This window comes from Pituophis catenifer, unplaced genomic scaffold, assembly GCF_029215685.1.
Source record: "Pituophis catenifer annectens isolate HBS135680 unplaced genomic scaffold, rPitCat1.0.hap2 SCAF_6, whole genome shotgun sequence".
NCBI classification, from domain to species: Eukaryota; Metazoa; Chordata; class Lepidosauria; order Squamata; family Colubridae; genus Pituophis; species Pituophis catenifer.
The window spans coordinates 69,349,664-69,376,709 of NW_027256886.1; the positions used below are offsets into that span (position 1 = coordinate 69,349,664).

Consider the following 27,046-nt stretch of genomic DNA (forward strand, 5'->3'; position numbering starts at 1 on the left):
AATGCAGGTGGCCTACTTACAATATTACAGCTTCAGGTGACAGAGATAAGAGAAAGCAAGCACAGCTGAACAGTTAGGAAATATAGCACCTGGACCATTTTATGCCTCATCTATCAATCTGCTTTATGGGACTAGAGAATTAACATTTCAAACCACACAACATTGCTTTATAACCGATAAATCCCAAAATTGTGGTCGTTACTTCACCCCAAAGCATTTCAGATGGACATCTGCAGAGGTCACATTGAATAATCACTTTCCAATGTCTTTAAATTAAAAGTTGTAATAAAATTTACTATGTAATGAAATTAGCAAAAACTGTAAGTGCTACTCCAGTATAAGCATCTATTATCAGACTTTTGAAGTCAGGTCAATGAGATAATAATGTGAAATATGTAAGATAAATGCAGGAGGTTAGTTGCTTTTGTTAGAACATTTATATAAATCAACAATAGTGTTTTTCTTTTGTACCTTTTCAGTTAAAAAAAAAAATCAAAATTGCTAATGAAGTATCCTGTAAATTCTTACCTTGTGGTCCTGCTGTTAACAGTTGAAAATTATGTGTGCCTTTGTCTAGACCATGGGTGTCAAACTTGCTGCACCACGTTGCCATCACATGATGTTTCACAACATTTTTCCCTGGGGTGGGCGTGGCCTGAGCGTGACACATCCGGCCCACAGGCCGCCCGTTTGACACCCCTGGACTAGGCACAGTGCTCCAGCCAATAGACAGTATCTTCACTGCTATTTAATGAGCATTTTACAATAGGTGTAGGCATCTAAATTTAATAAATAAATGCATTCTAGCAAACTTCCTATTTCTTTGGCACAGTATTCGGCTATTCAAGCTTTAAAGAAGCTATATGTGCAAGTATAAGCATAAGTATATATGCTGATGGCTATATGCTGCTCCTATGTCCACCATACATTATGTATGCTGTCATCACAAAGACATTGTATTACCTATGTACAAATCATACAACCCTTGTCCTGTATGGTTTCACAGATGTTTTTAAATGTCACATTATGTAATTTATACCCTAAATTTAATTGTAGTACACAATGACTGTATATAAGAAGTTCAATTTCCACATTAAAAATGGAATGGAATGAGGGTTAAAAAATGAAGAATAAAATTATAAGGAGGGATTCACTAGTTTTCAGCATTAGACTCTATTAGAAGTATTATGCCATGTAAAAGTATAGATAGTTTCAATAAGGTAAGAAATATATTAAGTCTATTATATACCAGTATGAGCACCAATACATTTTTCAATTTTGGAAAATGTGCACAAATGAGACATGTAAATGTATCCACATCCAATTTATTGACAATCTGAAAGGAAATTATTTCTGCAACTAATGACAACAAAGATAGGCATAAAAAGACAACCTAAATTCCTGATTAAGATTAGACGTATGGAGTTCTAAATAAAGAATTAGGCATCATTAAATTTTAAATTAAATTACTTAAATTCAAATCTTGGTGGCAGCATAATCCAATGTTCACTATTTCCCTGTATATGTAGTAATCAGTGCTAAGGCCATTATTATCATATTATTTAGTCCCTCTACTATATCTGTGGCCTCTCTCTTCCTCTACTTCCATTAACATTGCCAAAGATAACATGTTTTCAAGTCTATCATTCTGGGTGCAGAGGCATAATTCATATCTTTTTTCTTTTTAAAAAAAAATTGATTTATATGCCGCCCTTCTCCGGAGACTCAGGGTGGCTTACAATGCGTTAAGCAATAGCCTTCATACTTTTGTATATTCATACAAAGTCAGCTTATTGCCCCCACAAACTGGGTCCTCAATTTACCTCCCTTAGAAAGGATGGAAGGCTGAGTCAACCCTGAGCCTGGTGAGATTCGAACTTACAGTAATTGCAGATAGCTGGATGTTAATTACAATGCATTAGTCTGCTGAGCTATCCATATCTCCTTTGTCTCCTAGCATTTGGATTTTAGACTGAACCCAACAAGAAAGATTGTTACTTATTCACGGTTTTTGTTACCCACCCACATCCATAGATTCCATGAAACAGAACAACAGTAACACAAAATATAGAAAAAAGCTCGATGGTGTTCTTAAATTGAGGGCTATCTGTACTGAATTTCAGGTTTCCTAGAGCTGGTCCAAAAGGAAGGCAGGATAGTTCATGGTTAGCTAGAACCAGATGGGGGAAATCCCCCATCTAGCCCTATTGTGTGCGAGCTAAATCGGAGCCGTCCTCAGCTCCCTCTCTAATCCTCAGAGGGCAAACTTTTTGAGGCCCGCCAAGACCGTCTCGCTCGCCTTCCCGCAAGACGAAGAAAGCGAGCTCAGCTCTCCATGCGAGATTCCTCCTCCGTGCGTTACAGGGAAAACTTTCCCCCTCTTCCACTTTAAAAGCGGAACCTTAAGAGAGAGGCGCGGCGTCCGAGGGGGAAGGTATTGAGCGTCGGCCCAAAACACCCGAGCGACGCCTGCCGGGAACGGCCGTTTCCTCCACACTTCTCGAGGAATTTCGCGCGCTGCTTTTTTTCCCCCCTCCCCCCTCCGGCGCACGCCTTTTACGCGCCGCGGTCCTTTCCGTCGCCCCGGTGCGGAGGAGGCAGCGGCGTCCGAAGGATTCCCGCGGAAGGTCACCTCGAAGGCTCCCTTTCGCTTTCAATTTCGGCGGCGGGGCTTTCGCTCAGAAACCGGTGGGAGCGTTTCGGCCGGCGAGTTGGGAAGAGGGTGCCCGGGCTTTCCTTCTCAGTGCCCGCCTGAAAGCTTTGGGAGAAAGAAGGTGACTGCTCCATTTCCCCTCTCGGGTTTTTGTGTGTGTGAAATAACGACTCTCTTCTTCTTCCCCCGCCGCCTCTCCACGTGCCCGGCTTGGTCTTGTGTTATTAAATAGGGTTGTGCGGAGTCCCAGTTATATTCAAATTCAAATCCAAACCTTTATTATCGGAGTACAACACGTGTACTATGAGATTGGGGCTGAGCCTCCCCTCGTGCACCCGGGGTTGGACTAGATGACCTCCAGGGTCCCTTCCAACTCTGTTACTGTTACGCCCTCCCCCCCAACACAATACTGCAATACTAACGGAGGCCCTTGCTTTATAGTCCGCTGGTCATATTTGATAAGCTGCTTCCTTAAATGTAGTTTTGAAACTCTTTTGAGGGGGGGAAAAAAGAAGTCAGGAAACTAGCATTATAAGAAAGGGCACATTTTAGGGTGCAGGTGGAAAGAAAAGCTATGCTTCTAATTGAAAACGCAACACACTGGACTTTTCTGCCCTGTTTATTTTGCACTGGCTGTAGTTTGGCAGAAATAAAGCTAAAACGTTTTACTTGTTTTGGGTTTGGTTGAAACTTGTTCCACGCTGCTGCTGGAGCGATTTTATGGTGCAAAGAGTGAGCCTAGTGTGCATCATACACAGCCAGATACCCATCTGTGCTAGTCTACTATTGGTATGCCCCAAGCTTAGTTTTAATTTACTTAATTTTAGTACCGTGTTTCCCCAAAAATAAGACCCTAATTTTTTTGCCACAAAAAAGGCACCAGGTCTTATTTACAGGGGGGATATTGTTCACTGACTCCCCTCACCTGTGCATGTTGCCCCCGGCTGCCTTTTTGATGTCAGAGGCCTTCAGGAACTACTTCTGCGGCAGCCTGCAAGGTTTTCCTGAAGGCTTCTGAAGCAGAGCTGCAGAGGCCCTTAGGAAAGCCATGCCATCCTTGCCAGCTGCAGAAGAAATGGGCCTGCAGACAGGTGTCAGGGTGTGCGAAGCCTGGCTGCAACTGTCTGAAGGTAAGTAGTAGGGCAGCTTCACCCTCCCATCCCCACCGTAGCTTAATTTTTACCCGTGTACCCTGGAGTGGGCGGGGTCTTAATCAGGGCTTATTTTGGCGGTAGGGCTAATATTGGGCGCACATGTAAAAATCAAGCTAGGACTTACTTTTGGCGTAGGTCGTATTTGTGTATCATGTTAAAGAAATACTAGGTGGTTCGCAATAGTAAGCATAAAATGCAATAAAAGTCAATGAATACAGACTAAAAAAAGAACTCGTTCCAATCATTAACCTGCTCCAGAAACCTTGTAAAACTTCCCATGTCTTGCTTTAGATCCCCCCCAAACATGTTTTTTCTCATGCATAATAATGAAGCCAAGTATCTATCAATCTTTTTCTCTGGGCCAACTTGTCAAATCAGCTAATAGCAATCTAATAGCATCTTCCTTGCTTCCCCCTGCCCGCCCCCCCCCCAAAAAAAATTCTCTTTCCTGCTTCTCCTCAGCTGCCAGGACTAGTAAATTGGCCTGTGTGCCTATTCCTTAATGCAACTGTATCCGCAATAAGGAATAGAATTCCAGAGTGGCCAGTCCCACTAGCTGCTGTATTGGCCAGTCTCCCAACAATCTTCTTTTTCTTTCCCTTAGTGCACCATATCTTCCCAGTGTTTTTTTTTCTTTGTTTCCTTCTTCCTTCCTCACAGCTTGTCCACATATGCCATCACCCAGGAAACCCTTTCAGTCTAGTTTTCTTTCAGTGTCTCTTCCCCCATCCCCAAACTACATTTCAGTCTGTACTAGAATCAGCCTTATTGCATTACGCATATGGATAAAACATCTGAAAAACCATATTTTGGCTTGGGCAGAAACCATTGAAAACCAGCTGTGCTGTATATGGAACATTCTGCACCTTCATAATATGTTTAAATCCAGTATTTTAAGTCAATTTGTAAAGCTGAGTCTTACTGATTTTGACTACTATCAATTATAGTAGTCAATGAGTTGCTAATAACAAAACATGTATGACACTTTCTCTGAATATTATTGTTTTCCAATTAATATATTCCATTTTTTAAAAATACTTTCCCTTTTTGATGTAATCATTGACAAACATTGAGTGATAACTAATTATCCCTTTCTTTATCTATAAGGAACAACCACACGCATCTTGTGTACAAAATCTCTTATATGTGAAACTCCTCATATGAAAAAAATCTCAACCATCTTGTGTATGAATTAACAGCAGGTTAGTAATGTATCAAGTATAGTAATGTATACCATGTACCAAAAATTAATACTCAAAGCTTCCTAATTTTATAAGAATGCACATTGACTTTCTTTCCTCCATTATTTGGTATAGGGAAACACCCACAATGGTACACGCTGAAACATTTTCTCGTCCTCTAACTCGGAATGAAGTTGTTGGTTTAATTTTCCGCTTAACAATATTTGGCGCTGTGACCTATTTTACAATTAAATGGATGGTAGATGCAATTGATCCAACAAGGAAGCAAAAAGTAGAAGCCCAAAAACAGGTAATAAATAAAATATTTTAAATAGAAATGTTATATAAATAAGGAACAGAAAGCTAACATTATTTTTGAGCTGCTGAGTTCAGAGTGAGAAACCAACTGATTGAGTTTGCCTATTCATTTATTTACTTTCTAGCTTGCTAACCTTGCTCAACATCTTGATCTTCTGACTCTGGGTGTTGTGCAACTGAATAAAAACAAATTTCACAAGGTATTAAAAATAACCAAATACAGGTAGTCCCCTGGTTACGAGTGTTCCATTAGCGAATGTTCGAAGTTACATAAGTGCTCCCTAGCATTTGCGAACAAGGCCCAAAACAAATCTTGCAGCACCACGGCAGTTATTCATCCTTACAAACAACTGCAGAGGTTCTGCAACATTCGTCCTGAATGTTGCTGGCCAAAATTGAGCTTCTGAGGGGTGGTTCCAGCCCTCCAAGACTCCATTTGGCCCTCCGTGGGCCAGTGAAGTGAGACCTGTGGAGGCCTGAACGGAACTGGAGAGGAGCGCACGTGGCTGAGAGGCTGTAGAGGAGATTTCTTACTAGATCTTCACAAGGTAAGTGACCCAGTGCGGTGGGTTGGACGGTGAGGGGAATGCAATTGTGTGGAGCATGAGGTATTTTAGTGGGTCAGGGAACCCTTGGGTGATCTTAAGCAGGTGGCCTGTTCCATCAGTAGGTCCCCCATGGTCTTTCCCACCCTGAAATACGTAATGTGTACCTAACGAGCCTCACATTCGATTTGTGAATGCGTGGGCGAAAGGAGGGAGTGATCCTATTCAAGGTACGAGATTCATTCCCACGAATCCTTGGGTTACGAATGGAATGAGCAGGCTCCATTGCATTCGTAACTCGACTACTTTTAATCAATTATGCAGACAAATATATACAAGCATAGAGGAAATTCAGTTCACGCAGTTTTAAAAAATTTGGGGCTAGTACAGTCCCTGTTACATGTTAGCAATATTCAATAGACACTTGCCAAACAACATACCATATTTTTCAGAGTATAAGATGCACCGGAGTATAAGACGCACCTTAGTTTTTGGGGAGGAAAATAAGAAAAAAGCTGATTGGCGGGTGGATCGGCCTTCCGGAATACCCCCAATAAGCTGTTCCCAGAGGTGAATTTTAGCAACAGGTTTGTTGGTTGTGATCTCTGTGCCTTGCTTTTTTTTCAGCCTCTGAAACATCTGAAACTTCATTTCAGAAAAAAACTTTTTTTTCTGCTTCTGAAAGCCTCCAAAACAGCTTCAGAAAAAAAGCCTCTGAAACTTCATTTTTTTTTTTTCTGAAGCTTCGTTTCTGAGGCTTTGTTCAGCCTCTGAAACCTCCGTTTGAGAGGCTGGGCAGGGCTACATTCAGAGTATAAAATGCACCCAGATTTTCACCCTCTTTTTTGGGGGGAAAAGGTGCATCTTATACTCCAAAAAATATGGTAGATCAATTTCCAAGTCATGACTGATATAGAAAATTTGGGCACTCAAAAACGCTTCTTAAATCTCAACCCAGAAAATAGACACAATCACATGCTTTTCTTTCAGAGAAGTCAGTTAAATTACTGGGTTGCTGCTCTGTCTACAATAGTTCTCAAGCTACTGCAGAGGAAGAGAATTAAATTATTTTGCAATTCATGAAATAGAGAAACGTTATTGAATTCAGTGATACTGACTTCTGAGTAGACCTGTGTAAAATTATGCTTTAAAGCTGACACAATCCTTTGTTCATAATTATGGTAATGTTCTAAAATAATGGAGTCAGGCTGTTGTTTTTAACAGCATGTGTGCGCTACATTAATATGAAAATTCAAAGACCTTCTTGTATCCTTTGCATGGAAATAATCTGTTATATTGAGATCTCCCTGCATTATCTTTTTTTTAGATATATTAAAATTAAGGGCAGCTCATTAGGAGCTATTGTTTTACAAAGCCCACTTATAGAATGTTGCCTGTGTGGAAATGTTCTTTGTTTTTTCATCACAGATCTTTATAGCTAGAGAATAATTTTCTCTTCCCCGGTAATGAATATAGCATTCTGAAAGTTGTCTGCATATTTTGAAAGAGTTTCTAAAATGCTGTTTAAAAGGCATACAAGTGTGTCACTTAGCAATGACAGTCCAAATTTACATCGTAACGCGAAGAGTTTACATTACAGTGCTTGCTGGTTTCCCTATTGGCTTTGCTTGTAGAAAGACATGCAGGGAACATATGAAATCACAATTATGTGACTGCAGCTTGCTGCAATGTCCAGAACTTAGAGGACCAGTCGTAAGTGCCCCTCATTCAGCACCGTCATACCTTTGAACAGTCGCTGAACGAATGAATGGACGTAATCTAAGGACTACCTGTAATGTTTATGACTGCAAGAGCAGTGAGGGCACAATGGTTAGAGTGCAGTATTGCATGTTAATACTGCCAACTGCCAGCAGTTTGATTCTTACCAGCTCAAGGTTGACTCGGCTTTCCTCGGTGGTTAGTAAAATGAGGAGCCAGATTGTTGGGGGCAATATGCTGACTCTGTAGACGGCTTAGAGAGGGCTATAAAGTACTTTGAAGCGGTATATAAGTCTGCTATTACTATGCTCAAATGGAACATTGCTTTATTATTGAAAGGGCATTGAGTATTAAGACAAAGATTAAAATATCTTCGAATAATCTTTAATTATCCTGGATAGACACCTCGAAGTATTGTTACTAACAAGCTGGCTTTATTTTGCAGCGAAGAGATGGTACATTCAAACCAATGAAAACGGGGCATTATTTTTTTTTTCAAGTTCCTAATTCACAATTAACGGAATATTCACATTCCTTAATAGCACCCCTGCCTTTTCTGACATTATCTGAAAAGATCAAATGAGGTCATACTGCTGAACTCTGGCTTTTCTATAACAGGCAGAAAAGTTGATGAAGCAAATAGGTGTGAAAAATGTGAAGCTTTCTGAATATGAGATGAGCATTGCTGCACATCTGGTGGATCCTCTTAGTATGCACGTAAGTTTTTTGTCTTATTCATATGTAAAAATGTTATGTCTCGGGGCAAAATGTTAACATGGAAGCACACATGTTCATAGTGGAACTGTATTTTAATTGAATTTTCTTAATTTTGGGAGCAGATGGACCTTGTGGGACAGACATGTGTGTCGGCTTTTGATTCCCAGTAGTACAATTATCATAGAGGCCCAAACTTCCGGGATGCATATCTTTTTTCCCATTTTCTCAATATAAACAGTGTCTTTATAAGTTAGTAATAATACAAGCAATCACACACATAATTCAAAACCCTGAAATATTATTTGATAGAACTAGTGCATAGTGACTATTTTCAGATATTGAAGCATAAAATGCTGTGCATGTGCAGCTAATTGAAGCAACATTGTTTTTGGGGGGACAGTATGAAATAGGGAACAAAATGCAGCAATAACTATTGTTAGCGTTTATTAAATATCAGAACTGATCATTGACTAATATGCATGTTCATGGACTTTTTTGTGTACTAACTTATTTTAACGTTGCATCAGGAATTTTACTTTCCTTCAGTGAATATATGCAGTTTTACATGAAGCTAAAAAAACCATGCTTCAAAATAGTATTTAGAGTTCTCTTCGTATGCTTAAAGACTGAATTACAGTAATTTAATCTTGTTTGTAGATTAATTCATTGTATGCTGTATCTATAGCATGCTCAAATAAGATTATTTCAAGAATTCGGTATAAGCATCAAGTATTAGGGTACCTAAAAATTAGCACACTGAAAATATCAGTATGGGGTTTCCTTGGAAAAAATAGTTATATTGTTGCAAATAGCTATGTCAAAGATTGAAATCCCATAGGCCACATTGGAAAACAGTTATTTATTTAACATCTATTCAGTTTAACCCCAAGAATTCCTGGAGTCAGGAATGGTCCAAGGTACCTTCTTATGGCCTGTCCATTAGTGATTCCTCTACCAAACCATCTGATTTTGACCCTGCCTCGCTTTGTCTGGTCAAAATTGAATAGAATTAGTTGTGATACTGGAAGACGTGCCCTCTGCCCTGTATCAGTGGAGGTGGAAAGATTCCCCTTGTTGCAATTGTGGTGCTGATATGCAGACTATAAAACATATGGTATAAGTTTGCCCACGATGTACATTCTCTGCTTCCCTAAAAGATCTGCATGAAACAAAGCCAGAGGCGATCATTGCCTGGGTAGTTGAATTGGACATCCAGTTATGAGGCCACTGCCATACCCCCCATAGTAGTTTTACTTTTAATTATATGGACTGTGTGCGTATGTGTGTACGTACACGTGTGTACATACCATGTTTCCCTGAAAATACGACCACCTCAGAAAGTAAATCCTAGCTTGATTTTTACACTTGCGCCCAATATAAGCCCTACCCCACAAAATAAGCCCTAATTAAGACCCTGCCCAGTCCAGGGTGCACGGGTAAAAATTAAGCTAGGATGGAGATAAGGGTGGTAGAACTGCCCTACTACTTACCTTCGGATAGTTGCAGCCAGGCCTCGCACACCTTGGCCCATTTCTTTTGCTGCAGCTAGCAAGGCTTTCCTGAAGGCATCTGTAGCTGAAAACTACTGATAAATTTATTAATAGTAAATTTATACTAGTAAGAAGACTTATTGGCAGGAGACTTATGCTCTCCTGCCATACTGCTTAAGGCCAACATCTCTATTTCTTAGATCAAGGATCAAAATATTTTTCTTCAGAATCAGTAAGAAAGTAAAAATAATTACATGGTATATTATAAAAATACATTCAAATCCTCCCAGCACTAATCTATTTTAACTAGCATCAAGAGAGTAAAGTCGCAACCTCTGGGATATATTTTATTTTATTTTTCTTGTTCGGTGAGATACATGCTTAATATACAAATGGCTTTAAGATTCAATGTAACTTTCATCTTTATCCCTAATTTGAGAATTTAGCTGTTTAACTGATGCCAGCTCAGTGATTTTTTAAAATCTTATATTTGTGCCTTAGGTAACATGGAATGATATTGCAGGCTTAGATGAAGTTATTACAGATCTGAAGGACACAGTCATTTTGCCAATCAGAAAAAAACATCTGTTTCAAAACTCGAGACTTCTACAACCACCAAAAGGTAATGTGAAGAAGTACAAATTAATGCTTTTAGAAAACCTGGCCATAATAGAATTCCTCAGACTTCTGAACACAACATAACACCACAATTAGGTTTAATATGATAGACTTGCAGGGCCAGCACAACGTGCAACATGTTCATACCGATGTAATATAATATAATGTTACATACACATAGGTAGGTATATGGGAATGTGTGTTAGTTATTACTTATTCGGGTTTAGGGATTCTATTTCTTTCATTTATTTATGGGGACAGCCCGTAATTGTTTGTGCTGTGCTCATCACCCTCTGTAAGGCCTTTCTGTCTGTGCCTGTCAAGCCAGCATACCATACCATACCATACCATACCATACAATATGTAAGGACGCTTTCTATTGTAGACCGGTAAAAGGAAGTCATCAGTCGTTGTTCCACCTGATTTTTTCCGCAAGACCCATAAAATGTGCCATAAAATCCTGACATTTATCTGCCCATTTATTACAACGAGCACAAACTCAGAAGGCCAGAAACAAGCTATACAGGCAGAAAAATATACTCATGTGGTGAAAATATGATTCTGAATTTTAAACTAGGCAGAACTTAGTAGAATTTTCACCTATATATTAAGAGATACACAAGATACAGACCTTATTTACCCAAATTAAATATTTTATTCATGTTGAAATTATTTTAAAGTTCTGCACTGTCATTTGCTACTTATTTTATATTGCTGTCCTTTAAGCCATCTTATGAATTGTATTCTAAATTGAAGAGTGAGGTACTAAGCAATATTGCAAAGCTACATAAATGTATATATTTAACTGGAATGACATGATTTGGAAGAAAATCTCTACTTTTTCCACATCTAAATTAATCTTCCACAAAAAACAGTTTATTATAAATCAGGACAAGTTAAGTGATCTTTCTAAGTTTATTTTAAAATAAACTTAGAAAGATCACTTGATTTTTTATACAACTTGAGCTTTTGTCCTTGAGGACCTGCTGCCTCACAGAGTGAGGAAAATCCTCAGGGATGATTCACACCCTGGTCAGCACTTCTTTACTCTCTTACCATCAGGCAGGAGATATAGAAGCATAGCCAGCCGAACGAACAGGCTTAAAAATAGCTTTTATCCATGGGCCGTGTTTCGGAGGGGGGGGGGCTGCACCAAGGGAGGCTCATTCAATTTCATTGTACACATTTTGTGCATTGACAATAATGGTTTGGTTTGATTTGATTTGATTTGATAGAGCAGCTTGTAAACAACAGTGCTGATGTGGGGACTTTTGCAAAGTTTTATTAACCGTAGCGTGTATAAAATGCAGATACTATGTTTTCCTATGTAGAATGGCGATAAATTTATTAACTGTGTTTTGGTTTTCAGGAGTGCTGCTATACGGCCCTCCAGGTTGTGGTAAAACCTTGATTGCTAAAGCTACAGCAAAGGAAGCTGGTTGCCGCTTTATTAATCTTCAGCCCTCAACGTTGACAGACAAGTGGTATGGCGAATCCCAGAAACTGGCAGCGGCTGTTTTTTCTCTTGCTATAAAGCTCCAACCCTCTATCATCTTTATTGATGAAATAGGTAAAGTGGAATTTTCTACAGATTTGAAAATATTATGTTCACATTTTTAAAAAACTTCATAGTCTTCTTCATTAGTTTGGTCACATGAGATCAAAAATATTTAGTATTATCAGTACCAGAACAAGAGTTATCTTTATAGAGTTTTTTTGTTTTGTTTTTTTAAAGGAGGCTGCTGTTTAATTTGAAACAGCAGTGTTATATTGCTATAATTTTATATGTATATTTAATATTTAAAGAAAAATAAAGGTCTTTCCATGGTCTATTTGGATTAATGTAATGGATAGAGCAGATCATTTTTTCATCCCTTCAGCATTAGCAGTATTAGCATCCAGTATGAAATTCAAAATCTTTGTTAGATATTATATGGATTTTTTTAAAAAAAGATAACATTTATTTTATCCCATCTTTTATTATTTTTATAAATACCTCAGGGCAGTGAACATACATAGTATTTACTCCCCCTATTTTCCCTCAACAGCTGTGTGAGGTGGGTTGAGCTGAGATAGTCTGGCCTAAAGTCGCCCTGTCAGTTTTCACGCCTAAGATGGGGCTAGAATTCACAGTCTCCTGGTTTCTAGGCGAGCACTTTAACTACTACATCACACTGATTCTACATTTAGCATGGGCACATTTAGTTCCTAATTCATATATATGTAAAATTAGATATGACGCTTATTGCTTAAATCCCTGTAATATAATACTTAGCTGGATGACATATCACTGGAAAAAGCCAAATTCTATAACAAAAAATAGTTTCTTTCTCATTACAGTTAGTATAAAACAGCGGTCCCCAACCTTTGCAGTTTGGCAGCCCAGCTGGGGGAGGGGAAGAGGGGAACTGGATTGCGCAAGTGGCGGGCTGGCACACATGCCTACAACTTGACTTGTGCCAGCAGAGGGCTGGCGGGCATGCGCATGGTTGTCCACCAGCCCGTCACTTGCTCAAATTGAGCTGCTCTGGCTAGCCACTCACGGAGCCCAATAGGCCATGGCATGATAATGGGCTGCGGCCCAGGGGTTGGGGACCCCTGATATAAAAAGTCTCCCCTTCCATGTTGTCCTTTAATTTTCCTCTTAAGTGTAAATTAACAACCAATTTCTATTCCTAGCTGGTTTCTTTGGCTAAGTGATGGGATCAGATATATCCCAGCTAGAATACATACATACATATCTTCAGATTGTACATATTGCTCCAGTAAGACTGATTCTAAGTAGCTTACACAGTCTTCAGTATACTGTTTGGATTAAAATATGATAAAACATCAAAAGTTTTAAACTTTTTAAACTTAAAAAAAATCCAGCTACTATGGCCACCAGTTTCACAGGGAAACGTTCCTCCTATTTTCCCATTCCTCCAAGGGTTTCTGAAAGAGCTGCATCTTCCTAGTCTTCATGAACACTAACAGGGATGGGGCCAGCCCTTACATCAGGCTGAGGAGGTTTGTGAGGAAGGAGACAAGAACTGAGAAAGCTCATCCCTGGAATTCTAGAAGAAAACAGCGCCTAAGGGTTGGGACCCACACCAAGCCCTACCTTTTAGTTTTCACCAGATGAGCAAGTTCCACTTTGTGTGGGCACTCCTGCAAATACCCAAGTCCTGTGAAATAATACTGGATAGTGGTTTCAAAACAAGCCAGCCATGAAGTTACATTTTAAGGTTGACTTCCAGATGCTATGAACCCATCCCTCAACTCCTGCATGCTATACCAATTTTACGCCACTTTTATTTTATACATTTTCATACTTTCTCTGGACAATTGAAGGACTGTTATTGATTTTTTTTCAATAAAGAGATGGGTTATATAAGGATATTATAATTTGAGGGGGGAAAGTAGATGTCACGCTCCTCAGTAGGCATATGACATTTATTACTTTAAATTGATGAGACTTTTATTTTAAGGAAGATCCAAAGCTAAAAATATCGTTTTAAATCTTTAAAAAAAACAGTAACAGCAATGTTCAGTGGAAATATTTTTATGGTTTTGAATATTTGTATTGGCCAATAATAGTATTTAGTTATGTTACTATATACAAGGACTGCAGCATGCCCAATCATATTTTAGACTTCTTGTGTATTACATTTAAATGCTATCTATTAACAGATACAACAAAAATGTTTTTACTATAATGTCCCTAGTTGATATGTGCCTTTTCAAATATATAAAACAGAGGGAATATTAACCAATCCAGTTAAGGTATTACTAATTTATGTCTAAGGATCTTGAACTGTACTGTTGTTTAAGAACTGAAATTACTTTATCAAAACCAGGTCTCCCAGTTCAGCATTTTTTTTGTAAGACTCCTAGAAACTGAAGACAATAAATAATCAACTGAAAAAAGGCGCATGGGGCATCCACCCTTCTTGGTTGCATCATAATCTGATTCTGGAAATTTCTTCCATTTGCTAGAAGAGCCAAGAACTGTTTCAGAAACACTGTCCAGTAGTCCTCTTAATCACATAGGATGCTATTCTGTGTATCTTCTTGTTTGTCCCATATGTTCTCAGTTAATGCATGTGCCTCAATTAATTCATTATGCAACACATATAGCTTCATACTCCAGAAATACAAGTTTTGTTTTGTTTTGTTTTGTTAAATTCAGATTCTTTCCTACGAAGCCGTTCAAGTTCTGATCATGAGGCCACAGCTATGATGAAAGCCCAATTCATGAGTCTCTGGGATGGTCTAGACACTGATTTTAATTGCCAAGTAAGTAGCAAATTACTGTTTTTATTGATACAGTCATGCAATGCTTATAAAAATGTACTTTTCATTGCTTAGATGCTCATTTATAGGCATTTATGAGCAAGCACTGTGGCGTATAAAAATTGTCAGCTTGAGAAATGGAAGCACAAAAAGGTGGCTTATTCATTTATTATTTTTCTTTCCTTCGGGAGATGTACTTTACATAGTATTTCTTCCTTTCATTTTTTCTCACAAGAACAACCCTATGAGGTTATGCTGAGAAAACATATTGTCCAAAGTCACCCGTGGCTAAGTAATAGAACCTGGTTTCCCAGGTGCCAGTCCCAAATTATTAGCCTACACCAGTGATGGCAAAACTTTTCGGCACTGAGTGCCCAAACCGGAACACGTGTGCATGCACATGCGCGCACCGGAAACCCGAAGACGAGCTGGCCAGTGCGCATGTGCATGCCGGCCAGCTGGCCTTCACCCAAAGACCAACTGGCCGGCGCATGCATTCCTGTTTTTTGGCCGTTTGCAGGCTGTTTTCTGGGTCATTTTCAGGCCATTTTTCAGGCTGTTTTTGGTCTGAAGAACAACCTGAAAAACAGCCAAAAAACAGGCATACATGCGCCGGCCAGTTGGTCTTTGGATTTCCAGGACTCCAGGCTGTTTTTGGCCATTTTTCGGGCCATTTTCCAGCTGTTTTCCTGCAAAGACCAGCTGACCGGAGAGCATGTGCCCGCTGGAAATCAGAAGAGCAGTTGGCGACGGCACGTGTGCCCACAGAGAGGGCTCTGCGTGCCACCTCTGGCACTCATGCCATAGGTTCACCATCACGGGCCTACACTATACTGTGTAGCAGGAATTTGCAACTTTTTCCAGGCTAAGAGTGCATCCCCTGTCATACTTGATATTTTTAGTTTTGTATTCTTGCTTGGTTTAGTTGTGCCCAGAAGAAAGTCTTGTCTCATTCTGGTAAAACCTACCTGATTCAGTTGAGATTAATATCTGTAGCTTCTCCAGTTAAGCAACTTGGCATGGTTATTTTCTAACCACAAAACGGTTTGATTGGCTGAAAGTCACAGTGAAATGGGGAAAGAGACATCCAGCCAGCTTTTCAAAGAGAAGACAGTTGAATTGCAAACTACTTTTTAAAAACTTTTTCCACCCAATCTAATCTAGTGATGGGAAGCCTAAAATGTCAGTACCTGGGTCAAAGTGAATTCATACATCTAAGAACCTTGTTTTCTTTACTTCTAATCATTTCATGAGAAATGGAAGTGCGCTAAAAAATAATTTAGCTACTTTCCTTTTTCATTTGGGGAGTTTCTCCTTCTCTAGGTGATGCCACCGTATGTGCATACTCTTAAATAGCATGTAGAACAATATTATTAAATAACCTTTCTGAACTACTTTAAACATGATACATTTTATTCTGTGGTCCAAATATTTGTCCTATTTATTTTGTACATTGTCTTGTTACATACTGTAACAAAACAATGTTTTTGTACAGCATACAAAAAAAAGATGCTTTAAATGATGGTAAAAAACTGTTGAAAAATCTTTTTAAAAATATAATAAGAATATTCTCTTTGTCATGAATTTTTTCATGGTTAACCTACATTTCAGTACTGTGCATGTGATTTTGAATTCTCTTGGTTTGAGAAATGGTATCTCAAAGTAGGATAATTTAAAAATAATAGTGACATTTTGAATATTAATATTAAGCAAAAGGTGGTCTTTATTTTCATTTGGAACTGCTTTTGTATGTCTAAAACTCTTTAAATCTAATAATTGATTCTAAATGTTTGTTTGATGTTGATCAAACAAGCTTTAGTCAAATTCAGGATGGATAAAAGTTCCATTTCTGTCACTATCAAATTAATTTGGAGGTAAAAATCTAGAGCTGTGTACAATTGATCAACAATTTCTTAAATCAGTTTTGTTTCCATATGCAGATAGTAGCAACATTACTACTACTACAACATTTTCAACTCTGACATATTTTAGATGCAGTTGTAATCATGTACTTTGGAATCAGTATTTATAAACACCATTTTGTAATGCCTCTCAATTAAACGTAGGATTTTCTAGATAAATTTAAGCATCTAGAGATTTATTCAGATTCAGATAAATTATGTCGTGATGATATTAATGGGAAAAAACATTCTTTAAAAAAACAGGCCCAATTGTTTGTGAGACATGATATGTCAATATTCATGTATTTCATCAAGAATAACTGTTCCTTGTCATACATTACATTTAGGTGATAGTGATGGGAGCTACCAATCGCCCTCAGGATCTTGACACTGCCATTATGAGAAGAATGCCTACAAGGTTTCATATCAATCAACCTGTAAGTTGATTAAAATGGTTTGCCACAGCCTTTTTCCTAAGGCTCAGAAAAAATGACTGGCCCAAGATCACCCAACTTGCTTGGTACCTAAGGCAGAACTAGAACTCATGGTCTCCTGGTGTCTAGCCTAGTATCTTAACACTACCTCATACTAGATTTCCAAGGTAGTTAATCACAAAGAAAAAATAAAATAACAAGCCAAATACACAAACACAAGCTACTTACGATGAAATGAAAGAACAAACAGGATTCCTTGATGACGACATCCCAAAATTTGGGCAATCTGCTTAGAATGTTCCCTTCCTATTTCTATGCCATCCAATATTTCCCTAAGGTGATATGAAGTATTGTAGGCTGTTCCTTGAAAATTTCACAGGGAAGAGAGTAATTACCTCTTTGAGCTATATAGGGCTTTAAAACTAGGACAACAAATTATATTTTCCTCAGAAACCATGTATTATGCAGTGAAGATTGGATCTAATAACTTATGTTTGAGATAGGCTTTCCTGTCACACCCATGGAGTTTTGCTTGAGTTATAAATTCCATGTACTTTTCAAAAAACTTTTAGAGCAGCATCCCTGAACTTTCTGGCTCCATGGACTGGCAGTGGTGGTGGAAGGGGGCAGCGATGGTTACACATGTGCAACCTAGATTCCACATTGGCACAAATGAGGTTTTGCATGCTTGCCTGCTGATTCCCCAGCCCAGTTCTCAACAGGCCGCAGACTGGTAGTGGCCCACAGACTGCGAGTTGGGGGACTCCTATTTTAGAGGATGTGACCAAGAGAAATCAGAAAGTTTGCCTTACCTGTTTTCTCTAGGAAGCAGGAAGTGTGGGGGAAAAAACTTCTACCCTGGATACGTAGAAAGGAAAATTTTATAAAGCTTCCATTTTAATTTAGCAGGGGAAACGTACCATTATTTAAGAGCAGCTACTGTATTTACCTCTTGACTTAATCAGTTTCTTGCTCATCTGAAATCCATCAGCCTTGTTTGGGATAAGTTTCAGCTTTTATTCAGTTTTCTGTCCTTTATAATCTGTATTAAAACTGTTTGGTGGTATCTTGCTGTTTATTGTGCCTTTTTTATTTGTATTTGATTTGCCTTTTGTATCTGTGTTTAAGGAAGTTCTGGAAAGACTATGTGTGCTGAGGAATTAGCTGTGTTTGGATATGTTTTTCTTGCTGCTCCAGACTCAATTTCTGACTGACCTCTCCCAAATGGGTCTATGACAACTCGCCACGGTCAATTCACCATGGCTAATTTGCCACAGCCAACTTGCCACGGCTAACTCGTTGCAGGACAACTTGCCACGGCCATCTCGCCACAGGACAACTCGCTGCAGGACAAGAGTTACACTAATATCAAAGAAATGGTGGAATAGACTCACTAAAGAAAGGATGCAAAAGGAGGGACAGAATGAAATGTGAATGGCAAAAATTAAAATAACTTTTATTTATTTTAAATATTTAAATAGAATTGTTAAATTGTCCCACAACGAGTTCTCCCACAATGAGTTAGCCATGACGAGTTGTCCTATAGCAAGTTGGTATTGATGAGTTGGCCATGGTGAGTTGGCTGCATCAAGTCGACTATGGCAAGTTTTCCCATTCCCTCCTAAATAACTTCCAACTATCTTCCATGAATTCCTCTTATCAAAGGATTTATTCTCTCGTGAGTGCTTCTTCCAGAAGCAAGGAGAAGAAAATAAAGAACCTGGGTGCTGTTGAGGTAGGAGAATGATGACATTTACTTGAGAAGCATTTGGCATTTGATGATGGAAACTACCTTCCATCATCAGTGCCTTCTCTGGGAGATCCAATGGTACAACAAGGAATCTATAGCAGAATAGTTTTTTCAAGGCATCATTAATGTTGTAAGATAAGGTTGGAGTTTAAAAATTCCTGTTTTGTATTAATAACACGTTTTCTTTCTTTTAATTTAAAGTCACTAAAACAGAGGGAAGCAATCCTGAAACTTATTTTGAAAAATGAAAATGTAAGTTGGTCATTTTTTGTACTATAAAGTAAATTATTTTGTATTCCTACAACAGTGTCTCATGGTTGAAGACAAATAGTTTCTGCAAGTTCTTACATCATGGAGGTTTTAGTCCTCTGTAAATGACTCTGTTAAAAAATAAAATTCTGGCTCGTAGACTTTCCCCAAACATGGATTATAACAAAAATTTTCCAAATAGTCATATATCTTTAGAAATCTTATTGCCAATTGGGAAAATGTTAAACTGTTCCAATTTATTGTGCGTCCAAAATATTTACCATGTTGTTGGTCCCTGTATCGGTAGAGACTTTTCATATTATCTGCATATGTAGCAAATTTGCTTCAGTTTCTGCCATCTGGTTACCATGAATTTATGTGTGTATTTACTCATTTTATATAGTTGTCCACTCAAAAGAGTAGCTAATGACATGAAAAACAATTCAGCTGGTTCCCAACTTACGACTGTTTATTTAATGATGGTTCAAAGTTACAACAGCTTTGGAAAAAGAAACTTGAGACTTGCATTCACTATGATCAGTGGTGGGTTGCTCCCAGTTCTCTCTGGTTCTTGTGAACCAGTAGTAAAAGCGGAGGGAGGCTGCGCCCACTCGCCTGAATGTCATAATTGATGATCTGCGCATGTGCAGAAGCTTCTGCGCGCACGCTCCCATTGCAAACCAATAGTAAAGGTAAGTACAACCCACCCCTGACTATGATGGCCATTGTACCAACCCCCCCCCGTCTCAATATGAGTTCTTGGCAGTTACTAGGCCTTATAACCAGTTGCAGTGTCCTGCAGACCACATGATCACAAATGCTCATGTGCTCAACAATTGTAAAGGTGAGCTGGTTGCCAAGTGCCCAAAACATGGTCATGTGACTGGAGAAGTCATACAGCCATTGGAACTCTGGAACTGGGTTCTAAATAGCTTTTGGAGAGGACTCCATCGTATCTTCAAACAATTGCTAAGCAGTCAAATCGTTAAGCAAGGACTGCATGTATAATCTCTTGTAAATGAAAATGACTTCCAGAACAATTACGTAAAATATCCAGTTTATCTCCAGTTAGGATATAACAATTTATCAGAGCCATTTGACTATTGCTATTAATAATTGCCAAAATCATAAGGTGCCCATCAATAACCAAAACATCATGTTCAGGTATAATATATGGAGATTTCCTAATTAATATAGCCATTCTGGTCATTTTTTAATTTCCATAAATAAGAATTTGATAAACCAAAATCCTTAAGTAATTTGTTTTTAACAAAATCAAGCATGACCAATTATTTGTTTCTATTTCAGTCTGAACTATTCCTTATTGTTTATAAGTTAATTCTGTGGCCCTTGTATGTGCTGTTTTTTTCTTTGCTGACAGGTGGACAGGCATGTGGATCTCTTTGAAGTCGCCAAAGAAACGGATGGGTTTTCAGGAAGTGACTTGAAAGAAATGTGCCGCGATGCTGCACTCCTGTGTGTCAGGGAATATGTAAATACTTCATATGAAGACAGGTACTTCTATTTAATGCCCCAGAAGGCTTGATATCTAGGAGCCAATTTTGCTGGTTTTTTAAAAAAACAGAAATGGATTCTCATAGCCTAAAGATTGGGTGAAGTGTTAACAAGAATTAGGAGGGGATTCCTTCCTGTTTCCTTACTTTATGTAGCAAGATGGATGTGCTCTTAATACATGACTTCTTGCATCTGGAGAAGTGAGAATTACATTAATGCCACATAAGATGGCAGAGAATTTCAAATGTGCGTGTCAGCCTTGAAGCCATTTTGGGAGCATCTTCAGGGCTGCCACAACAAGGCCGGTTGGAGCTGTGGGAACGTGAGGGGGGAGATAGAGATAGCTGGCAGGATGTGTAGCCAAAATAACATTCTTTCCTGTGGGAGCCAAGGACACTCTACCAGGTGCTGGAGGGGCATAGACAAGAGCCAGCTGGAGCTGAGTGATCTGTCCCCGTCCACACACACACACACAAACACAGCCAGCCGAGGGTTAAGGAAGCATTTGGCACACACCCAGGTCTTTATCTCCAACTTGGCAGCGATATACACACCGTCTGCCAAGTGCTTTTATTTCCACAGAAAACAGAAAGATAATATACTCAGCATACAAGAGTCCAACAAAAATAAATATTCCTCTCAGCAGTTTCGGACGATGCTCTAGTGACTATCCAAGGTTTATTTTTGTTCGTCACAGGGATCACTGGCCACCACCCTCTATTATATAGTCTCTGGGGTGTGGTCCAGTGACTCAGTTCTAATCCCTAGCACGCCTCCTGAGCTGCTGCAATCGTTTATCACGCCTTCGGAGGCGTGCGTCCAGGAATGATGTCTCTCCTTCACTCTCATCCGAGACACCTGTCTCCCTGCTAATCTCCTCTCCCTCGGCCGGCACCTGAGACAGTGCCAGAGGGGAGGGGCCTGGAGAGGGAGGCCTGGCTGACTCCTCTTCCTCATGCTCGGAGCTTTCTTCCTCCGATGGGATAGGCTCAGAGGGCGGGGCCACAACACTGAGACTGTGGCCTGATTGGGCCATGTGATGGACGTGTGACCTGGGGGCAAGAACTTGGGGTTTTGATTTGGGTGGGGGAAACCTCGTGTCCTTCAGAGTCAGGTTTTCACCAACTGTGCCAATATGACATTCCTAATAAATTCATACTTTGGGAAACTCTAGGCCTCAGGGTTTTGATTGCTTTGGGTCTGTTACTTGGAACCCTGACAGTATGAGTATCCGGTTTAAATTATTGTGAAACACCTCAGAACAATTCTGAAGTGGTCAAAATGCTTCCAAAGATTATTGTTTTGAACGCAAGAACAATGTTTCAGACTCAACATTTGGAATGGTTTGGTTGGAATTTGAAGCAGGTTTCATACATCTAGATCAGGGGTGTCAAACTTGATTTAATTGAGGGCTGCATCAGAGTTGTGTTTGACCTCAGGAGACTAGGGTGGGCATGGTCAAGGTGAGCCTGGCCAGCTCGACCTCACTCATGTCGGGGGCACTTGTGTTGGCTTGAGCACTCTGCCAGCAAAAACAGGGTCCTGAACTCTGTTTTCGGCTGCGACAGCCTCCTGCAAACCTCTGCCAGCAAAAATGGAGCTTGGGAGGACCGCACATGGCCATCCCAAGCTCCGTTTTTGCTGGCAGAGGCACCGCAGACCAATCCCAAGCTCCGTTTCCAGGGTGGCCCGGCGGGCCAAATCTGCTCCACGGGCCTTGAGTTTAACACCCTTGCTCTAGATTATTCCCAAATAGTGCATGATACATAGTATGCTCTGTCTCTTTTATTTTATAAATTGCACTTTTTATACTTTCTCCTGTTTTGTTTTGTTTTGTTTTGTTTTGTTTTCTTCTTCCAGCAACGACGAAGATGAAATTCGCCCAGTGCAACAAAGGGATTTGCATCGAGCCATCGAGAAGATGAGGAAATCAAAGGATGCAACGAATCAAAGTGTTCTGATGCATGTTAGTTTAGATTAAGGTTATCCATCGCTTCTTTTGGTGACTGGTAATTTAAATAGTAGACGTCAATTGAAAACAAAACAAAAATCCCCATCCTTTTAACAACTGTTTCTGGAATTGTTTTTATATGCTGATACCTAAGTTATTGAAACCTAATAATTTTGCAGAATTGGATTGGGTCCGTGTGACAGATCATGACAAGGAGGGATATAGTCTTGCTTCAACCAACATCCTTGTTGCAGCCTTAAAAATGTGTTGGTAGGTTTTCGCATGGCACATGGTTGCTCTGAGGGGGAGAGCAGAGCCTGTGTATATATGTATGAGACAATGCGTATGTATATATGATATGTATGTGTATCTGCAAGTTTTTATAGAGAGACATAATATGTAGAAACTTGAATATGAAATCCATTCATTCTTTTTCTTTTTACTTACTATCTGGATCGAGTTAGATCACAGGGTTAAAATAGTAATTGCACAGTTCCCTAATGCACAGTCAGAAATTCTGCTTTTTTGGGGAGTCGGGGTGGTGATGGTGTGTGTGTCTGTAATGTAGGGAAATTCTCATTTCTCCTTTGCATCATAAGTGACAGTATGCGCAGGTGCCAATGATCTAAGCTAGGTGTCTCCAACCTTGGCAACTTTAAGACTTGTGGACTTTAACTCCCAGCCAGCTTTGCTGGCTGAGGAACCCTGGGAGTTCAAGTCCACAAGTCTTAAAGTTGCCAAGATTGAAGACCCCTGATCTAAATATAAAATGTGTGCAACGTCTCATGAATGTTTTCATCTTGTATGATCCTACAAATTGTATTCTTTTTAATACCTTTTTATATAATTGACACTTTCCATTGTAGGCAGAACACTGGAAGCTACAGGTTGTTAATGTTTTCTTTTATTTCTGAATTGTGAATAATGTCCTTTATATAATTACCGGACATAAATGCTGCCATTGCTAAATTTCCTTCTTTGCTGCTCTAAACCTTCTAACCGCTCTAAGTGGAAATGAGAAAAATTATAACATCAAGGACAGTGGTTTTCAATTTTAGTTACATTTCTTTCTATAAGACAGGGATCTTGCAGAGTTGGAAATAATCATATTTCGTATTCATTATGAAATAATAATAGGAAAGATTGGAATAATGAGATTTATTTTCTTAAATTCATTTACTGTTGTGTCTCCCCACAAATTCATATCTGTGCGCTAATTCTAGGTATACTTGTAAGCTTCTTTTCTTTGGGTATAGAACCAAAATGTCTTTTACAGATCATATCCTATCGAGAATGATTTACTTCTTTTTTTATGTGTCCATTTCAAAATGGAAAATTTGTAGCCAAGGAAAACACAATTCAGTTACTGTTAAATAAAGCAGATTTTGTCAAATGAAATAATTCTTTTAAAAATCAATCCAAGTCAGGCCGTCTTAGAATTTTAGTCCCATTTAAGTGGCTACTTAAAATATTTGAGGTTAAGAACTGAGTGGGTAAATATATATGTGATGATCAAATGCTTTTGCATTATGGATGATATTAAATCAAAATGGGGGTGGGGTGTCATTCCCCCATTTAATTTTCCTTTTATTGCTAAATCAATCCTATCCAATCCCCTTGTACATATCAGAGGTATGTACATATCTGAGGTATGTATCTGAAAAGAAAAATACTTGAAAAATATCTATGCTTCTGGACACGCTTCTCTGATTTTCAGCCATACATACAAATACAGCTTGTGATATCAGTAAATTGACCTTTTAAAGTCATTTACACAAATCTCTTTTGCAATATTAAAGCTTAGGACAAATTCCTTAGGTAGATTGTGGTAAAGTACTTGATTTAATTCTTCAATTAAGCCTTTCATTTTAATGGGTTTTATTGTATTCTGATTCTTTATTCATGTCTCAAATTTTATTCTACTTAATTTCAGCCATACCTCAAAGTAAAAAAAAAAAAAGTATAACTTTATCTAACCATTTCATTAAACTGCTGTATCTTTCCAGTGTTTTCTATGGCCTATAAATAAATGTCACACAGTTGTACCTCATGTTCTAAACATTTATGAATGTCGATGAATAATCCTTTGCCACAACAGCAAAGCTAGATATTAGTTCTTGTGACCAAATATATTCATTTTAAGATGTATCATTTCACTTCATAATTTTCATAAGCTCAGAATAGTCCCATTTAAGTTTATTGTAGCATAAATCATACTTTGTTTCTCTCTCACTGAGTGAAACAGATTTATCTTTTTCTCTATTCCTTTAAGTGTTTTGGTTTATTTGCAAGAGGGGAAATTAAATGTCACTGATTCCAGGTTTGTTTTAAGGACAATGCTTAGGATCCAAAGATCAGCTCAGGAAATTTCAGCAGATGCTCTTTATGCATGAGGTCTCTCAAGACTTTTTAAAACCTTGGTCAATACTTCTGATGTCCTTTGTCACTGTATTTAAAAGATGACTTAAAATCTCAAGCCTGTTTGCCTTCTGACCCCATCATTCCAGCCATAAATATTAATTTAGTAGGCATAATTTAAACATACGAAGTAAGAAGCACCTGAAAACGTTGAATGAATTTCCCTTCAACTTGTTTAAGAGGTAATAAATGTGAACAATCTGTTTAATTTCTAGAATATTCTTTAGATATTTATTCCACCAGATGTATTGCTATATAGTAGTAAGATATAGATTTTTATCACCCTCCTTGGTCACTAAACTCCATTAGCTATCCCTGGGACATAGCTGTATAGTTTTATAATAAAATATTTATCTGCATTTATAGACTAAAGAGCCGTATTTCTAATATTCAGAGGTACTAATGGTCAAGAATGGAAATTATCTTTCCATTCTTGATAGTTCCGATTGTGGTGATAGAAACTTCCAATTGAAAGTTCATGGAACTTCCTTCAAAGGAACAATTTTATTTATGATTTCCAGACGAATAACTTAGTTAGTCTGCAGCACCAAAAATAGCAGTCTTTTGGCATCTTCATAGTTCCATGGCATAAATTTGCATATTCAACAGCCCAATGTTTGCCTTATAAAATTATTTGACTTCCAGATAAAAGTATTAGTATATTATTTTTTGTGGGGGGAAAATAGGGACTTGTTTATAAGATCAGCTGACTTAAGAAAATTTATGGCAAGTTTCTTGTTGTCTCTTCCTCCTGCCCCTACAAAACTTCTCCAAGGGTTGAGGGATGTTTCTCAAGTAAGATAGAATGGATGCAGAAGGTTTTTGGAAGAATTGTACCAAACAAAACAGAAGCTTCCCAGTGTTGACTACTACTTCCTTGTTTTAAGAGCCATGATTTCAGCAGAGCGCCTTACTTTATAATGGAGCCATGTTAATACCATTGTGGTACTTTGTAATTATTGTACTTTTAGCTCTTCCGACATTCAGATAAGCACTTACTGAATGTTGACTCTTTGCGCAATCAAGATGGTTCTTGAATAGTTACAAACAATTCATAATGTATTTACAGTTGAGATTGTTGTTCTTCTTGTGCACTATTCTAAAATTAAATTCCAGCCCCATCATTGGCTTGACTAGCACTCGTTTTCACACTTCTTGTGAAAGAAGTGCCTACCTTTTTCCTCCTTCCATCTTGCAGTTGACATGGTATGTTAGAGCTCCAGGTGAAGGCCCAATGCCTGCAACTAGTTTGAAAGGTGGAGATAACATATCTGCTAATATTAAGCATACGTGTTCTCTCTATGGGGGCTCCCATTTCTTGTTACAGTGTGTGATTTTGGAGTGGGAGTGGGCTGTTCACTGTTCCGTCACGGACATCATGTCTGTAGTTGTGGTCTGTACAGCGCTATGGTTGTGTCAGGTTTATGTGTCATCCTATTTTACTCATGAGAGTAAAATAGTCCACCAAGAGTTTTGAGACTCCGAAATCCAAGCCACAAGCTTTGTCGTTAGGTACGTTTGTGCTTTATTATTGTCATTACCAGCATATGGGGCCTCCACTGACATAAAAAAGCACAATTACTCTGTAAAATAATAATGGGCATAGGAATATTTAAGGGTTCCTTTCTTAAACCTGAAAACCCATTGACAAAGCTGAGCTTGATTAACTAGAGAATGAAGCAATAAATGTGACATGATCATGGCAAACCATTTAAAATTGTGTGTTTTTTAAAATATATGTTTTTCCACATGGTTTTAAGGATCAAGTATATACATGTATTCTCACTGCAGTGGCTAAATGTAAATGAATAAAAAAAGATTAGCCAGCCTATTTATGATTCAGTTTCGGTGTTCATTTATTTTCTGAGGAGACGCTTTGCTGGAGGCAGTACAGGGAGTCCTCAATTTACAACCACAATTGATCCCAAAATTTCTGTTGCTAAGTGAGATGTTTGTTCAGTGAGTTTTGTCCCACTTTTATCATCCTTCTTGTCACAGTTGTGAAATGGGACATTTGTTAAGTGAATTTTGCCACATTTTATGACATTTCTTGCCACAGTTATTCAGTGATTCAAGCGCAGTTGGTAAGTTAATAACCCGGTTGTTATGTGAATCCAGTTTCCCACGTTGACTCTGCTTGTCAGAAGGTCACGAAAGG

At 38.6% G+C, this 27,046-nt stretch overlaps 1 protein-coding gene across 1 annotated transcript; it reads left to right on the forward strand.

Annotated features, from left to right (window-relative positions):
• The first annotated feature begins 2,608 nt into the window (after nucleotides 1-2,608).
• On the forward strand, nucleotides 2,609-26,726 carry ATAD1 (ATPase family AAA domain containing 1). Its single transcript, XM_070945673.1, has 11 exons — nucleotides 2,609-2,774; nucleotides 4,915-5,009; nucleotides 5,124-5,298; nucleotides 8,189-8,287; nucleotides 10,279-10,399; nucleotides 11,765-11,965; nucleotides 14,567-14,673; nucleotides 16,919-17,008; nucleotides 18,957-19,007; nucleotides 20,386-20,519; nucleotides 22,380-26,726. Exons 3-11 carry the CDS (start codon nucleotides 5,137-5,139, stop codon nucleotides 22,498-22,500), a joined length of 1,086 nt encoding a protein of 361 aa, XP_070801774.1. The 5' UTR covers nucleotides 2,609-2,774; nucleotides 4,915-5,009; nucleotides 5,124-5,136; the 3' UTR covers nucleotides 22,501-26,726.
• The last annotated feature ends 320 nt before the right edge of the window (nucleotides 26,727-27,046 follow it).

What these genes read in the sequence shown, in the direction of transcription:
- ATAD1 (XM_070945673.1), top strand. Translation starts at nt 5,137, where the DNA reads ATGGTACACGCTGAAACATTTTCTCGTCCTCTAACTCGGAATGAAGTT. An exon ending in TGGATCCTCTTAGTATGCAC is followed by an intron (nt 8,288 to 10,278) that starts GTAAGTTTTTTG and finishes TTTGTGCCTTAG; the next exon opens with GTAACATGGAATGATATTGC. An exon ending in AATACTTCATATGAAGACAG is followed by an intron (nt 20,520 to 22,379) that starts GTACTTCTATTT and finishes TTCTTCTTCCAG; the next exon opens with CAACGACGAAGATGAAATTC.